This window comes from Antechinus flavipes, chromosome 3, assembly GCF_016432865.1.
Source record: "Antechinus flavipes isolate AdamAnt ecotype Samford, QLD, Australia chromosome 3, AdamAnt_v2, whole genome shotgun sequence".
NCBI lineage: Eukaryota > Metazoa > Chordata > Mammalia > Dasyuromorphia > Dasyuridae > Antechinus > Antechinus flavipes.
In genome coordinates this window covers 198,483,574-198,500,927 of record NC_067400.1, presented here as the reverse complement: position 1 = coordinate 198,500,927, position 17,354 = coordinate 198,483,574, and the positions used below count along the sequence as shown (strand labels likewise).

The 17,354-nt window shown below is 33.6% G+C and overlaps 1 protein-coding gene across 1 annotated transcript in view; it reads left to right on the top strand.

Annotated features, from left to right (window-relative positions):
- Positions 1–3,738: 3,738 nt before the first annotated feature.
- GABRR3 (gamma-aminobutyric acid type A receptor subunit rho3) overlaps positions 3,739–17,354 on the top strand; it is a 31,885-nt gene continuing 18,269 nt past the window's right edge. The window contains exons 1-4 of the mRNA XM_051984392.1: positions 3,739–3,816; positions 4,337–4,560; positions 9,246–9,328; positions 12,186–12,326. Of these exons, the coding sequence (XP_051840352.1) occupies positions 3,739–3,816; positions 4,337–4,560; positions 9,246–9,328; positions 12,186–12,326 (526 nt within the window). The remainder of the gene's footprint in view (positions 3,817–4,336; positions 4,561–9,245; positions 9,329–12,185; positions 12,327–17,354) is intronic.

Sequence of the window (17,354 nt, the reverse complement as noted above, 5' to 3'; positions counted from 1 at the left end):
GAAGTTTCCCATGGCTTTTAGTTAGGAAGGTGGGGATCATTTTTAGGAATTTCCTCAGACCCGGTGGCCCATCCTCCACAAAGATCAAGGAGACACAGAGTCTTTATTACATCACAGTGACTACAGAAATAGTCTGCCTTTAGTCCAGCAACAGAGCAGCTGGCAGAAAGACAAGCTATAGTATTATTATAACATTGGCATCTGGTCTGAAAGGATGGATAATGAATGGGGAACTGTGTGGTATTTCATTTTTGGCAAGTTTAAAATGAGAAATCAAAGTTAATTACAATGAAATGAGCTTAGGATGTGTTAGAGTGGTATTAGTGATATTGATAGTCAAGAAAATAAAGAATCATGGAAATTTACAGTAGTTTAAGATACCTTAGAGTTCATCTAATTATCTCATTTTTCATGTGAAGAAAAGAAGGGTCAGGGAGAAGGAATTACTTCTTCAGGGCAAGACAGTTAATTAATGGCAGAGCTCAGGCAGAAGTCTAGGATTTGAAATTTGAAATTCTAAAAATTTGAATTTGTAGAGCAATTTTTACTCTACTACACTACCATGACTAATCATGCTGAGAAACTTCCTTCCATTCAATTAGATTCAATTCAACTAGCATTTATTAAAGTACTTACTATGTTGCTACTCAAGGAAAAAATGAAATAATCTTGGCCATGAAGGAATTACCATTCTAATATGGGGGAAGAGGGAATACACATTTACATAGTGTCTATTATGTGCCAGGCATTGTACTAAGAATTTTACAAATATTATTTCAATTAAACCTCACAACAATCCTGGAGTTAAGGACTATTATTATCTCTATTTTATAGTTGAGAAAACTGGGACAAAGAAAAAGCTAGGGTCACATTGCTTGTATTTGAAGCCAAATTTTAACTCAAGAGCTTCCTGACTTCAAGCCTGGTTCTGATGAGGTGCAAATGATGAGGTTAGTGGTAGTTTTGATGAGGTACGAGAATTGGGGTAGGAAATCCCCTCTGGTCAGAGCTGCAGGTCCTATGCAAAAGAATTCAAAAACCCAAAATCTGTGTGGCATAAGGGATTTATTGGCACTGAGAAGCTAGCTTGCTAAGAAGACAGAATTCACCAGTGGGCAAAAGTCCTTGCAGAGCAGCTTGCTAAGAAAACAGCTTTCTTGGCAAACATAATCCTGTTTAGGACTTCTGCAAAGGACAGTTTGACCAACCCTTGATTATGTGAGTAAATCTTTGCTTGGGGACTGAGGAGCAGGTGGAGCTATCAAGCCAAGATCTCCAATTGAATAAAATCACTTAATTGGGAGTTTGGACTGCTGGGAGTGGTTCGGGACTAATCTTCAACTCAATAGAGGATGTGACCATATCCCTGACAATGATCTCCAACTGAATAAAACCACTTAACTTGATTTCTTGAGGATGGGCCTCTCCCAAAGGAGAGTTTGAGACCCAAGAACTTCCCCCAAGAAGGGGGAAATTTTAGGGTTCACTCTCCATCATTTCCCAAACTCAGTTTATTTCAGTACTCCACTGTGTCACCTAGCTGCCTCTATTACACCACCTAGCAGTCTACTAGACTAGAAACGTACAATTTTTTTTAGGAACAGGAAAGATATTAAGTTGATTTAACTATATTGATTTATGTGTCATATTGCCTGGAGAGCAAAGCCTTAGTCAAAGTACCTACTATGCATATATTCTCTTGTATGTGGTCTTTTATGTTGACACTTAATAAAACACCAACCTGCTTACTAAATATAGTATGGTGAAAGCACTATTTAATTCAGTGAAATGAGAATAGTGATAATAATTTATGGATGGTGACAACCTCTAGAATTTTTTCCAGTCCAACCAAATAAGCTAAGCACCTGCTACAGACACTTTATTAAGCTCAGGGGAATTAAAAAGACAAAAGAAAAAAAAATCCTCTGTTTCATGTTCAAAGACTGTCATCATCTAGCTCCTTCCTACCTGTAGAGTCTTTTTATACCTTAATTCCTGCTATATCTCATTTAACCCAATAACATTTGCTTCCTTGCTATTCCTCAAACAAATGACTCAATATCTTAGCTGCTGATACTATCTGTAGCTGTCCCCAACCCTGGAATGCTCTCCTTTCTCAACTACACTTACTTCCCTGGCTTCCTTTGAAGTCCCAACTAAAATCCTGTCTTCTATAAGAACTCTTTTCTAAACTTTTTTAATTCTAGTGCCTTTCCTCTCTTAATTATTTTCTGTTTACCCAGTACATAGTTTGTTTGTGTGTATTTGCTTGTTGTATCTCTCATTAGACTATGAATTCCTTGAGGGTAGGAACTAAGTTTTTAATCTCTTTTTGTATACCCCCCCTCCTTAGTACAATTCCCAGCAAGTAATGGATATCTAATAAATATTTAATGACTTACTAAATCTGTTCCTGTCCTCAAAGAGTTTATATTCAACTGGGAAGATATAATCTATCAAAAAAATTTCCATTATAATTATATGTGATAATTATAATGTAAGAAAGGGAGAGTATTAAGAATTAGAGAGATCAGGAAATGATTGCCATAGAAGTTCATGATGAGATTCAGAAGAGCAATTGGCACCAAATGATGAAATTGATGTAGGCATCCCAAATATTAGGATTCAGTTACCTGATGAATTCACAATGGCCTTTCTCTTTGCCCAAAAGTATTTTTATTTATAAGAGATTACAGACAAAATGAAGAAGTAAAATAGAAATCAGAAGTGGTCAATATGAAATAGATTTGGGAGAGCATACAATTTATCAAGGAGAATGGTATTAAAAATTAACAATGGAAAAAACAAGTGGTACTATATGATTGTGATAGAATACTATTCTCTGTAAGAAATGATGAGGGTAATCTTTTCAGAAAAAACTGAGAAGTTCTGAATAAACTGATGTAAAGTAAGGTGAACAACCAGAAGATCATTGTATACAGTTACAGCAATATCATAATGATGATCAACTGTGAAAGACTTAGCTATTCTGATCAATACAATACCAAAAGGCTCAAAATGAAAATTGTTATCCATCTCCATAGAGAAAACTAATGAACTCTGAATACGAATTGAAATGTTATTTTCTTGTCTTCTTTATTTTCTTGCTTTTTGCGTGTCATGGTTAATATAGAAATGTGTTTTGCATCTTTTTTTGTATAAAGAATATCATATTGTTTGCTCAGTGGATGGGAAACAGAAAGGCATAGAAAAATTTAATATAAAAGATAATAAATTCTTGGAGATAGAGATCATTACTAACTGAAGAAAGCAGTTTTCATTAAAAGATAAGTTTGGAAACTTAACTAGAATATTTAAGAAGAGAATTAGAAGAAGTGAAAGCATCAATTGTAGACAGTTTTTTTTAAAGAAGTCTAGCCACAAAAGGGAGGAGAGAAATGGGATGATAGGAGAGATGGATAGGATCAAGTGAACGTTTTTTGACAATGGTAGAAATATTTATTTAAAGGTATATTTATAGACAGTAGAAAATCAACAAGTAGACATTGAGAGACTGAAAATGAGTGAAAGTGCCGATCATAGAGGAAGCACTCTGCTGGAGAAGTTGAGATGAAACAGGATCACTTGTGAAGATAAAAATATTTGATTTAGCCATTAGAGGGGCCTCCCCCTTGTGTGAGACAGTGGTGAAGTGGGAAAACGACAAAAGGCAACTTTATGATGTGAAATCAAGAAGAGAAAAGAATGAACTCTCAGTGAATTACCTCAGTTTTTTCAATGAAAAATGAGGAAAGATTCTCATCTAAAAGGGTGGAGGAAAAAGAAGCCATAGAAGGCTTGAGGACATATAAAAAGGTTTGGGAAAAACTCTGTAGTTATTGGAATAATAAGTAAATTTGTTGTTCAGTTACTCAGCCTTGTCTAATGCTTTGTGACCCTATGGGCCCCAATGCATTATAGCTGTCCACAGAGTTTTCTTGGCAAAGACACTGGAGTGATTTGCCATTTCCTTTTCCAGTAGATTAAGGAAAACAAGAGATTAAACGATTTACCCAGGATCATCCAGCTAATCAGTATCTGAGGTCAGATCTAAACTGACTCCAGGCTCAACACAATGTCCATTGAGCCTACCTTTCTCTAGTAAGCAAATTAAAGAAATATAAAAACATTACCTTGCATGAATGAGGGTCCAATTGAAGTCAATAACATTTTCCTAAATAAAAGGGTGGAATGATCAGACAATGATTCTGGCATGGAAAATGTCTAAAGAGGCTATTTAGTATAAGCCTTGGCATGGGATGCCCCCAGATTAGTTCCAAGAGATCATGTAGAAAGAGATTCCTGCTGGTAATGATTTTTTTTCTCTCTTTTCTAGGACTTTACAATGACTTTTTACCTCAGACATTACTGGAAAGATGAACGGCTCACCTTTCCTAGCACAAGAAACAAAAGTATGACCTTTGATGGTAGATTAATCCAAAAGATTTGGGTGCCTGATGTATTTTTTGTACATTCCAAAAGATCCTTCATCCATGATACAACTGTGGAGAACATTATGCTGCGAGTATATCCTGATGGCAATATCCTATTCAGTCTCAGGTAAGAACAAAACTTTTGATGTCATGGACATCAAAAATATTTCTTGCACTCTTTCCAGACTAAACGAATAAGGAGTATGTCTGACTTCCTTTCTAATAGCTTTTTTGTTCACAAAATTAAATTGGGACAGAGGCTGGGAATGTTCTAGGTTTCATTATAGTAAGCATTTTGTCAAGACCAAGCTTCTTAATCTTCAAGAATAATTTGGTAAACATTTTATGACTTCAACTTCATCTGGTCAGCTTTCCTATGAGTTCCATGTTAAATATTTACTTGGATTATCTTTGTTTAATTTTTTTCCTTCAACTTTTTTCCCTCTATATTTAAAATGTGCCACAGTTTAAGAACATAACAGACTTCAGTGATATGAGAAAGTATCTGACAACTGTAGCAAGGAGGTCAAATCTACATAAGCATCATCAATGATTTTTTTTTCATGTTGGTATGTATCATCTTTGTAAAGTATTTACTTTTTTTCCTCTTGAAAATAAGAATCAGTATGAAAGATAAAAAAAGGCAGCAGAAGAGAGACATCACTCAAAGGCAAAATATCATTTACTTGGCTCTTTCTCAGAAGTAAAACTTCTAATATTTAATAAAAATTCTATTCAGTTTTATGAGTTGATGACACCCATATAAGATGTGGTACAAAATACATGTTCAAGAATGTTATAAACACAAAAGGAGTCAGTCTTACAAAGAAGAAGAGAAATAACAGATAAATGAATTACCCCTAAGACTAAGAGGAAGACATTTAGAGTATTAGAAAGAATCTCTATGGAGCATTTATGATATTCAAGAATGGTGCAAAATGATAAAGTAGAGGAGTTGCAATTTGCATCAATGAAAAGAGTTTCTACAGTGATGAATAGATACATCAAAAGATCAAGGCAATAACCAACTAGTTGTGCCATTAGTCATGGCTACATCAAGAATAAAACATAAGCAAAGGATTAAAAATAATGCCATGAATCACAGGACTAGCATTTTTCAAAACTCCTATTAATTATAAAAGTGTAGTTAGGTGGTACAGAGGTTAGAATGCTGAGACTGGATTCTGAAAGACTCATCTTCCTGAGTTCAAATCTGGCCTCACATACTTATAAACTGTGTGATCCTGAGCAAACCACTTAATTCTGTTTGCTTTAGTTTCCTCATTTTTAAAATGAATTGGAGAAGGAAATGGCAAACTACTCCAATACTTTTGCCAGAACAAAACCCAAATAGGATCAAAAAGATTTGGACATGAATGAAAAAGACTGAATAAAAAATCATTATTCCTAAGCTTAGGAGGACAAATCATAGTAAGTTAGCCTAACAATATTTTAGTCATGTATAATTTTGCTATGGTCTTATAGACATATGATCTTTTAGACATAGACCAACACAACACATTTGTTTGCTCAGGAATTCCAAAGACCATGTACTGTACATTTTTCTGCCCTCAAATTAAAGAATTTACAACTAGTTTGAGAAATAAAATCAACACATTGAAAATAATAATGAGACACAAAAATAAAACATATAATTAGATGTGAAAATATTTCTATGTCAAAAGTATTATTGAATTTTAGAGGAAAACCCAATGATGGCTAGATTAATAAGGGAAACGTCTTTGAAAAGGTAGGACTGAAATGGGGAGCTTAATATTGAATAGGAATTAATAGAAAGAGAAGAGAAGGAAAATCAAGATAATTCCAGGCTAGGGTAATGACATTAGCAAAGGTCTAGAGGTGGGGGATAAATACTAAATACTAGTGAGACAAGGAGGTTAGCCTAAGTAAAATTAATGAACAGTGAGAAATCATGGGTAATAAGATTAAGGAAGTAGACTAAATATTTTAGGTATGATACAATAGCTTGTACTTTTTTTTGGTCCTAAGATTCCTTTATACTCAAAAATTGTTGAAAATATCCTTGCATAGAATTTTGATATATGCTGATTATATCTATTGATTTTACCATATTAAAAAGTAAAACATCTTGTTATTATTTTTAAAAATAGCTTTGCCCTCATAAACCTGAAAGGATCTCACTGTACTATTCTCCAGAGATCCCAAAATCACACTTTGAGAACTGTTGGAGTAGGAAATAGGAAAATATTAAAGGTATTCAGAAAGTTGAATAATATGAAAACAATGTCTAAAGAAGATCAAACAATAAAATTCTAAAAAGCTGATTTTTGCCTGGAATTGTCCAAATGTCTTTAGCACTTATATATACAAAATTTTGCATATGAAGACTAGTCATAATCTGTTATCTTTCATTTTCCCTTTTCTTCAATTTCCTTATTCAAAATGGATAAATACTTAAACCTACTCTCTCTTTTTATCTTACCCCTTGCCTCTATTATTTAGCATGTAACATATCTTCCTATGGTTTGAGTCTTGTACATATTGAATGGCATATCAATGATTAATTTTAGAAGGGGCTTCAGGTAAAACTAGAAATTTCAACTTCTTTTCATTCATGTATCCTGGAGGTTTTTCATTGTTCCATGAACACCCTGTAGCAATAGGAGAAAAATAGTAGTATGCATTTCTATCTTAAATTTTTATTTAGAAACTAACCAGTAAAAGCACCAGCTCCAATCATTACCAGGAATTAAGAATACTAATTTTTTGCCTATAACAGATTCTGGGAGAATTATCTTAATGGCTGAAATATGCTGAGTTGATTAGATCATCAGTATAGTCAGTCCAATCTACTCATTCTTAATAGCTAACAGTTAGGTTTTGCAAAATGTTTCACAATTATCTCTTTTTTATTTTCACAACAAACCTAGAAGGAGGATGCAGTTTCTGTCACTATTTTACTGATGAGGAATCTGAGAGAGGTTAAGTGACATGCCCAGAGTTACACAACTAGTAAATATCCAGTTATGAACTCAAGTCCAATAGGCAACTTAAGGATAGACAAACACATCTAACTAAATGTTTAAAGGTGGAGAGGAGGGGTTTTTTGGTGGTTGTTGGTTTTTGTTGTTTTATCATAAGGGTATGGCCTGTGGCTCTTGGTTTTTTTCAGATGAACATTATAGTTCTTCTTTATTTTCTGCCTATGGAGATAAAAAGACATTCTGTTCATTTAATGAACTCACAAGGCTGATGGAGTCAAATATCTATTGCCCTTTGTTCTTTGCAAAAGTGCTTGGGGGCACACTACCTATTTCTAATCTGCTTTTGTTCTAATGAATATACAATCAGAATTTCTGCTACTAGACAGAATCAGAACAGTAACTTCTGCCTCAAGCCAGAAAAATGTAGAAGATAATAGAACTTGTAATAAACAATCTTCATCATTATGTAAGCCATTGATGCAATTCCATGTCCAGTGTCTCCAGCTCCAACATAATTTATTACAATGAAAATTAATGACTGCAAGTACAACAAAAATGTTTGTAGCAGTTCTTTTTGTGGAAACAAAGAATTGGAAAAATGAGGCATTGGCCCATCAATTGGGGAATGACTGAATAAGTTATGGTACATGAAGATAAAGGAATATTAATGCTCTATAAAAAATGATGAACAAGCTGATTATAGAAAGGCCTGGAAAGATTTATGTTGGAATCTTTACAAACTGCTAACTCATTAGAGTTGATAGAGTATTGATCTGCTCTTACAAGAAGATGTTTTGGGCTAGAACCTGAAACAAGGTACTAAGTAGAACTAATTGATACAATGCTTGTGTTCACACCTTTACTCATTGGAGTTCACAAGTATGGGAGTTCACAAAGTTAACTGTGTAACTTTGTGAATTCACACCTCCTTTGAAGCTCTTGGGGCCAGAGAGCACTATGGGAGAAAACCCATAATCCCTCTCTCTCATATCCCACAATTCCTCTCTCTTGTATAAAAGAAACAGACAGAGGCTCTCGGACAGATTTCAGCAGAATTACATGAAGAGTGGAGCTGGCTCTGGAGGCTGAAGAAAGCAGAGGCAGAAGCAAAGGACAAAACTGCAAGAGCTCTTAGAATCAAGGAGAGAGAGAGAGGAATTGTGGGATATGAGAGAGAGAGATTATGGGTTTTTTCCCATAGTGCTTTCTGGCCCCAAGAGCTTCAAGGGAGGTGTGAATTCACAAAGTTACACAGTTAACTTTGTGAACTCCCATACTTGTGAACTCCAATGAGTAAAGGTGTGAACACAAACATTGTATCAATTAGTTCTACTTAGTACCTTGTTTCAGGTTCTAGCCCTAAACATCTTCTTGTAAGAGCAGATCAATACTCTATCAACTCTAATGAGTTAGCAGTTTGTAAAGATTCCAACAGATTTACATGAACTGATTCTGAGTGATAACAAGCAGAACTAGAATACATTGTACACACTAAAACAAGAAGTGCCATGATCAGCTATGAATGACTTGGTTCTTCTCAGTGGCTCAGTGATCCAAAGCAATCCCAATAGACTTTGGACAGAAAATGCCATCTGCATCCAGAAAAAAAGAACTATGGAAATTGAATGTAAATCAACACATATTATGTTCACTGATTTTTCTGGGGTTTTTTTTTTTTAATCTCTCCTATGTTTTTTTCTTTTCTGATTTTTCTCTCAATGTGATTCGTAAAGCAATGTATATTAAAAATAAATTAATAAAAAAAACTGCAAGAATAAATTATCTTGTATACTTTGTCTCTATAATACAGTGATCTGCATTTTTTCCTGTACTGTTTCTCTTACAGGATCACAGTTTCTGCTATGTGCTTTATGGATTTCAGCCGATTTCCTCTTGACACTCAAAACTGCTCTCTTGAACTAGAAAGCTGTAAGTTTTACAATCTAGTTTGATATGTCTATGTGCTCTGTATTTAAAACACATTGATGCAGGTTAAATGTATTTATTTTTTTAAACTGGGTTATTTAGCTACAAAGGTATGAAGTAGTCTTTTTCAAACACTACTTTCAGAAAGCCACATTTTAATATAATTATAGATTTTTTTTTATTATATCCTTTGTAATTTTTTCAAATGATAGAATTTCCAAAATGTTTTAATTTAGAGAATATGATAGCTATACATCATCATCTTGTTCCTATTTAACACTTAACAAGTTACTACACTGAATAGTAATCAATAACTTATATATTAAGTCCTGATCAAAAAATTGGGAAGGAAGATTCATTAGCCAAATCATACAACTAAATACTAATCCTGCTTTAGAATTATAGAATTCTATTTGTAGCCATCTAGTTCAACCTACTCATTATTAGATGATAAACTGAGGTTTAGAAAATTTAGGCAAGTGCTCAAGATTATGCAAATTTTAAGTGATATAACATTGGTTTGGACTCCAGGATCTAATTCCAAATCTAATGTTTTTTCATTATACCATGTTACCTCCCCACATTGCATATGCCTGGAATCTATAAAAAAAATTGTCAGACCCCAGAAAGACAAAGCCTCAGAAACAAATATCTAAGAATCTATCTGACTGTGCAACCAGTCCATAACTTTGACTAACTAGCAGATATGACTCCAACTTGAAATCCAACTTCCAAATATTTTCATAATGTCTACCCAGAGATGCTCTTGAATAAACATTTCTTTTTAAATTAAATTTTAATTAACAGAAATTTGTTTTCTCTTCCTCCCAATTCTCAACTCCATTGGAGAAAAAAATAAAAATATGTTTCTTACAACAAATCAACAAAATCAAGAAAAACAATTTCTTTCATTAATTCTGTTCAAAAACTATGTCTCATTTCCTGTCTATCACTTCTCTACCATCTTCTCATGAAACATCTCTTGTTATTACTTGGTTATCATTCAAGATGCAAATCAGATGGTCAATAACAACCTGAATTAATTAGTCCTGTGTTTGCTGCACCAGATTGGCAAGAATTCATACTTAAGATGCTGATAAACCTACTGAAATCCTTACATATCTGAAAAGGAATAATTTTTCATTGTTCCCATTTTAAAAATACCACCAGCAGGGAAATATGACATAAATGGATCTTGAAGAGACCTGGCCTCCAGATCAGGAAGTCCTGAATTCAAGTCCTGTTTCTGATGCATATTGGTTTTATGTTTTTCTGAGCAAATCACTCAGCCTGCTCAGGTGGTATTTCTGGGAAGGTGTGGGGATGTGCATTGGTAAACAGTTTTCCTCACCTGAGAATTCCCCATATCAATGAAATTACAGATCCAGTCCCTGTTCCTTTACCATTTTTACTATTGCTCAGATACCACCTCCTATTATAAGTAAGGCCTTTCCTGATACCTCCACCCACCTATGTTTTCAATGTTCTCTCCTTCCTGAAATTATTTTATCTATGATATGTACATATTCTATTCCTGCCAGTAATAAGGTCCTTTTGTCTCATGTATAGTGGCCACTTCATAAATATTTTGTGTTGTCATTGTTAATTTGTTTCAATTATATCCAACTCTTCATGACCCCATTTGGGGTTTTCTTGGCAAAGATACTGGAATGGTTTGCCATTTCTGTCTCTAGTTTATTTTGCAAGTAAAGAAACTGGTACAAACAGCGTTAAGTGACTTGCCCAGTCACATAGTAAATAAGTGTCTAAGGTGAAATTTGAACTCAAATCTTTCTGACTCCTGCCTCAGTGCTCTAAACACTGTACCACCTAACTGCCACATAAATGGTTATTAACATTAAATCAATAAAATCCAAGAGGTTAAATACTTTCATATTTTTATAAATACCTTTTGATGATTTGAATTCTGGCTACCTAGTAATTGTATCCCCCATACAGAGCATTTTTCCTATGACTATGTCTCCTATAAAGTAACTTCCTTTTAAGAATATTAATAACCAATTAGGTATTTTTATTTAGGGTACATTGAAGCATCTCAGTGAAGATTAGTATGCTACTTGTTATACATAGAAACAATTCAAAGAGGTCAAGAGATATAATATGTTTCCCAGGTTTGTCTGAAAATTCCAATTGTATTCCATTTTTTCCAGTCCTTTATTTATTTAGAATAAAATAACCCAAAAAATGTCTTTGGAAGAAACAGTGGCTCTGTGATAGAGTCCTAGATTTAGAGTTCAAGACCTTATCTCCAAATTCCTGCTCTGTCACAACTATCTAACAGGACTTTTCATTTCACTTCCCTGGGTCTCAGTTTTTTCATCCATAAAATGGGGATGATGGGACTAGATGATCTCTTTTAATTCTAGATTTAGGAACTGTGATTTAATATAATCCCATAACTTGATGACATTCCATGTTATTTCTAGCTCTAAACTCATGATTCTATGATCATAGTCAGATCCTTCTACCAATTCTGTGGTATTTACATGAATCCCAAATCCTTCATTCTATGGAAGCTCTAACATATAAAGAAGTGAGGTCAGGTCTGAAAGCAATGGTTTGGCAAACATATTGAAATAATCTTAGTTTAATATGCTAAGCTTGTAAAAAAAAAAAAAAACACTCCCCATTGTATATCAGCCAGACAAGTATAATCATTGAAAAACTTTGATTCCTTTTAGACACGAGGACTGATCAAACAAAAAACATATATTGAGTACCCACCTGGCATAAGATCCTATGTTAAGTCCTGCAAGTTCTAGGAAGTTCTGGATCAACCTCAACTTCAAAGAGTTTACAAGAAAGTTATAAGGATATTTTTTTTCCTTTTCTATTTTAGATGCATATAATGAGGAAGATTTGATGTTATACTGGAAACATGGAAATAAGTCCTTAAACACAGATGAGCATATTTCCCTTTCTCAGTTCCTTATTGAAGAGTTCAGTGCATCTAGTGGATTAGCCTTCTACAGTAGCACTGGTATAGTATGTTACTTAACCTACTAAGAAACATTTATTGAATACCTACTATGAACTGCACATCTGTTGGTTTAAACGAGATATTTATGTCAAGGCAGCCAACTGACATAGTAGTAATAACAATGCTAATCTATCGTTAGCCAAATTAAATGATTTATCCAAAACTCTGCTCTATGCTACATATTCTACTGTTCATTATTAAGATAGTGTATGGTCTGGTTTAACATTTATCTAAAGCTCTTGAAGCATTTTATTAAATTACACATGTAATGTCTGATAGGACATTAGCCATAATCCTCTTAGAATGGAGAGGAAGGCCTTTTTGGTTGCTAATCCTCAGAATCCTACAAACTTATCATCAGGAATCATCAAATCTGGGAGTTGGAAGACATCTTCAGAAGCCATCAATTTCAAACCTAACTTGAACAATAATCCCTATACATTGATGAAGTCAGACTCAAATAGCAGTGCTGTGGGCCACATATTGATACACAAAAAACTACAAATTAACATTATTTGTGTTTTATTGTATTTGTATTTATTTTGGTAAATATTTGCCAACTGCATTTTAATCTGTTCTACACCATTCTGTTGTATATGACTTTTCATAAGCCCATTTTGGGGTTTTCTTGGCAAAGATACTAAATTGGTCAGCCATTTCCTTCTCCATCTCATTTTATAGATGAGGAACCTGCAGCAAACAAGGTTATACTTGCCCAAGGTTACACAGCTAGTATCTGAAGTCTGACTTGAATTTATCAGGTAAACAATCAGGTAAAATATCCACTTTAATGAAATAAAGATGGTCTTTGGAGTTGCTACACTCTTTTTAACAGGGCAGAGTATCAAAAAAAGAAAAAGGAAAGAGGGAAAAGATTGGTGTTGTTTTTAATCACCCCAGAGAACCACAGCTTTTCTAACAAAGCTTTGTGTGGCTTCTGTGTAGCAATAGAACCAACAGCTGTGATAACACAATCTCTTAAAGCAAATTAAAGATTCTCAGACTCTTCCATATGAGGACCCTTTAGTTTAATCAGAACCGTGGCAGAATTCTTGTAACAAAACACTCTAAAATTATTATTTTTGCTGCATGTTAATAAACAGCATAAAGTTCATTTTTGAGTGATTTTTTAAAAATACTTTTATTTTTCCAACTATATGTAAAACAATTTTTACATTTGTTTTTAAAAACGTTGAGTTCCAGATTCTTTCCCTTTCTCCCACTCCAATCCTTTTTAAGAAGGCACATGTGAATTTGCAAAATATTTCCATAAAATTCATTTCTTATGAAAAAAATCATAAATTCCCTCCCCACCAATAAAATCCCTAGAGAAAAATAAAGCAAAAAAAGAATATGTTTCAATTTGTATTCAGACACAATCAGTTCTTTCTCTGGGTATTAATAGCATTTTTCATCATAAGTTTTTCAAAGTAGCCATGAATCATTATGTTACTGAGAATAGCAAAGTCATTCATAGCTGATCATCCCACAATATTGCTATTACTTTGTATACAATATATTTCACTTTGCTTAAATTCATGGAGGACTTTCCAGATTTTTTCTGGGAACATCCTGCTCTGAAATAATTATATTCCATCATAATTTATTCACCCATTTTTCAATTGATGGGTATACCCTCAATTTTCAATTCTTTGCCCTGAAAAGACTTGCTATAAATATTTTTGTACATATAGGTTTTTTCCTTTTTTTCTTCTTTCTGGGGATTTGTGACTAGTAATGTTATAGTTTGGTTAAAGGCTATGCATTGATTTTATAACCCTTTGAGCATAGTTCATACCTTTTGATCATTTATTAATTGGGATATAGCTTTTTTAAAAAATAAATTTCATTCGGTTCCCTATGCATTTGAAAAAATGTGACTTTCATCAGAGCACCTTGCCTCAAAAATTTTTTCCCAATTACTATTGCTAACTGTATTGCCCCTGTTTACTCTACTTTTTCTCTTTCACCCTGACCTTCCTCAAAAATGTTTTGCTACTGACCATTCTCTTCTCAATTTATCCTCTATCTCTCTTACTTGATTTTCAAAATCCCCTTTGAGCTCTTCCATGACCTGAGACTAATTCTTATTTTTCTTGGAGGTTTTGGATGTAAGAATTTTGACTTTGTTATCTTCTTATCTTCTTTTGAGTATGTGTTTTGATCTTCCTCATCACCACAATAACTTTCTATGGTCTTTTTCTATTATCTATTCATTTTCCCAGTTTATTACTCAGCTTTTAACTCTGTTAAAAGTGTACCAGGGTTTCCATGATGGAGGATGTGCTATTCCAAGCTATTTTTAGAGATCCTTCTAGGGACCTGATCACAAACATTCTGTTCTAACCTGGAATTGTGAAGTGTTCCCGCTCCACTGTGGCTGTAAATACTGATGTGCTAAAGCAACAGAGTCCTTCCTTAGTGCTAGTAAAGAGACTTCCTGTGAGCTGAGGCCTCTGGAATTTATCATAGCCATCACTACCCACACCCACTCCTGATTCATTGGTTTCTCACCCTATTGAAAAACCTTTCCTGCTGAAGTTTAAGTTGTCATCTACTGGAAAATTGTTCTACTCTATTTTTTTTTTTTTTTGTACATTCCGACACTCTAAAATTTGTTTACCATCATTACTTAAAAATATTTGAGTCATCTGAGGGAGAACTCAGTGAGTCTCTGCTCTAGAGTTCCTCCCATTTTCTCTGCTCCATCCTCTGCCAAATGTTTTATCCACATCTCAATCTTTATGAGATGTTGGGATACATATACCCCTACATCTAGGATGAAGGGAGACATTTTTTCTGGTATAAACATCATACCACATACTAAGGGAATCCCATGGATAGGCAGGGGAACCTTTACATTCATTTATAGTGTTGATACTGATCTCCAATGTCCTAGTACATTTTTCAATTAGTTTCTCTTTCCATTCATTGATCCTAGTTCAGACAAGTTAGACAAATATAATAAATACTTCTTCCACATGATAGCTCTACAAGTACTTGAGCATTCTAATGCTTCCCTTTTTCAAGATGGACATCTGCTCAATTACTTTAACCACTCTAAATATGGCCTGAGCTCAAGGCCATCACATTATCCTGGTTACCCTCAGTTGCATAGTTCCAGCTTATAAATATTATTCTTCCTAAAACTTAGCCCCAAAACTGAATATGATTTTCCAGATGTATCATTAGAACAGAATACAATAGATATATTACCTCCAGTCTTATGAATTACAGCCCCTGTAATGCTGTCAAAGATTTCTTGGCTGCTATATCAAGCTATTGACTCATTATTGAGCTTACAGTTCATTATGTTAACCTCTTTTCCAGATGATATATTTCCCAACCACCCCTCATCTATCTTGTATTTTCAAAGTTGATTTTTTAAAATTAATTTTAAGATCCTAAGTCTGTTGAGATCTTTTTGAATTCTGAGAGTGTCAACTAGTATGCTAGTTATCCCTCCCAATTTTGAATCATCTGCAAAATTTAATGAGTATGGGAACTATGTGTTTATCCAAGCCACTGATAAAAATATTAGTAGAGTCAAGTTTAGAATATTCCAATATAGATATCCTTTCAAGGATATCAAACTTTTAATAAATTTTCTTGAGGTCTAGTCATGTAATCAGTTTCAAATATTAGACTACATAACATCAAAATGTGTATTTTTTAGTCAATATATGCAGGCAATGATCCTTATATATGAGTGGTCTTCATTTCTATTTGACACTATTACTATACATAATAAATATTAAAAAAATATACTTCAAGCCTAGCTGATAGATCTGCTCCAGGAATTGATAACAGAAAGAACTTAGCTTCCAATTCCCAACTTCCCAGCTAACTCATGACAGTTATATAATATTCTCTTTACTGGCCACATTGGACTTAGTTAGCCATGGTATTTCATTAGGATTTTTCATGTTTTTGGTCATGTACTTGAATATGTCTATAGCCAGAGATTCTCTTTGACAAGTTACACCTCATTAAAAGATATGTTTCAGTTATTTCAAAATGAACTTCAAATTTTTAGCATTAAAAAAGAAAAGAATGTAATTTCTAAGAAAAAAATGGAGAAAAAACTATGTTTTTATAAGATTCTTTCTATTTCTGAGAACTTTGATGTCCCGTTCCACCCCCCCCCAAAAAAAAAAAAAAACAAGTTTTCTATCTTTTTGGTCCAGAGCTATGATTTCATGGAGCCTCCAGTGAGAAAACTACTTCTATCAAAGCCAATAGGGGACTTTCACAATTTCTGCTCTTAGATGCATGAGAAATTGCAACTTTCCCCAGGCTACATATCAAGTTAGTGTCTGCAGTGGATTTTAAATCCAGGTCTTTATGATTCCTAATCCATCACTCAGTCTATTCCTGTCGTCATATATATATACATATATATATATATATATATGTATATATATGTATATATATATACATATATATATATATATATATGTAATAGTATAGTTTGAATCCTGACTTGGACTTCATTTATAAAATGTAGAAGAAAAGCAAAAAGTAGAAGAAAAGAAAAAGAAAATAAGATTTTATATTGATATTAGATTTGCTTAACTATTCTGTAAAGAAAAGCTAACATTTAAAGATTTCTAGAAATTTGTGGCTCTCAGATGTATGACAGTTCTGTCTTAATTAGGAGCTAAATACTGACCCCTTTTCACACAACTGCTAACTGATTGGATATTTGTATTCCAAGTCAGTATTTTCACTAATTTGATCCTACTTAATATTCTTATTAGACTATCCTATTAAATACCTAATAAGGTGTCTCCTATTCACCTTATTCAAATTATTCAAGATTGGATAATTTAAAGATATAACAACAAGTATAACCTTATTTGACAAGCTTAAAATGAAGGATTTGTTGTAGATGAGATTCTGCAAAGAGTTCTAATCCTGCTTTAGGTCTTAATGATTAGTATGACTTTGGGCAGATTATTCAACCTCCCTGTACCTGAGTCTCTTTGTATATAAAATGAAGGAGGTTGAACAAGATTACCTTTGAGG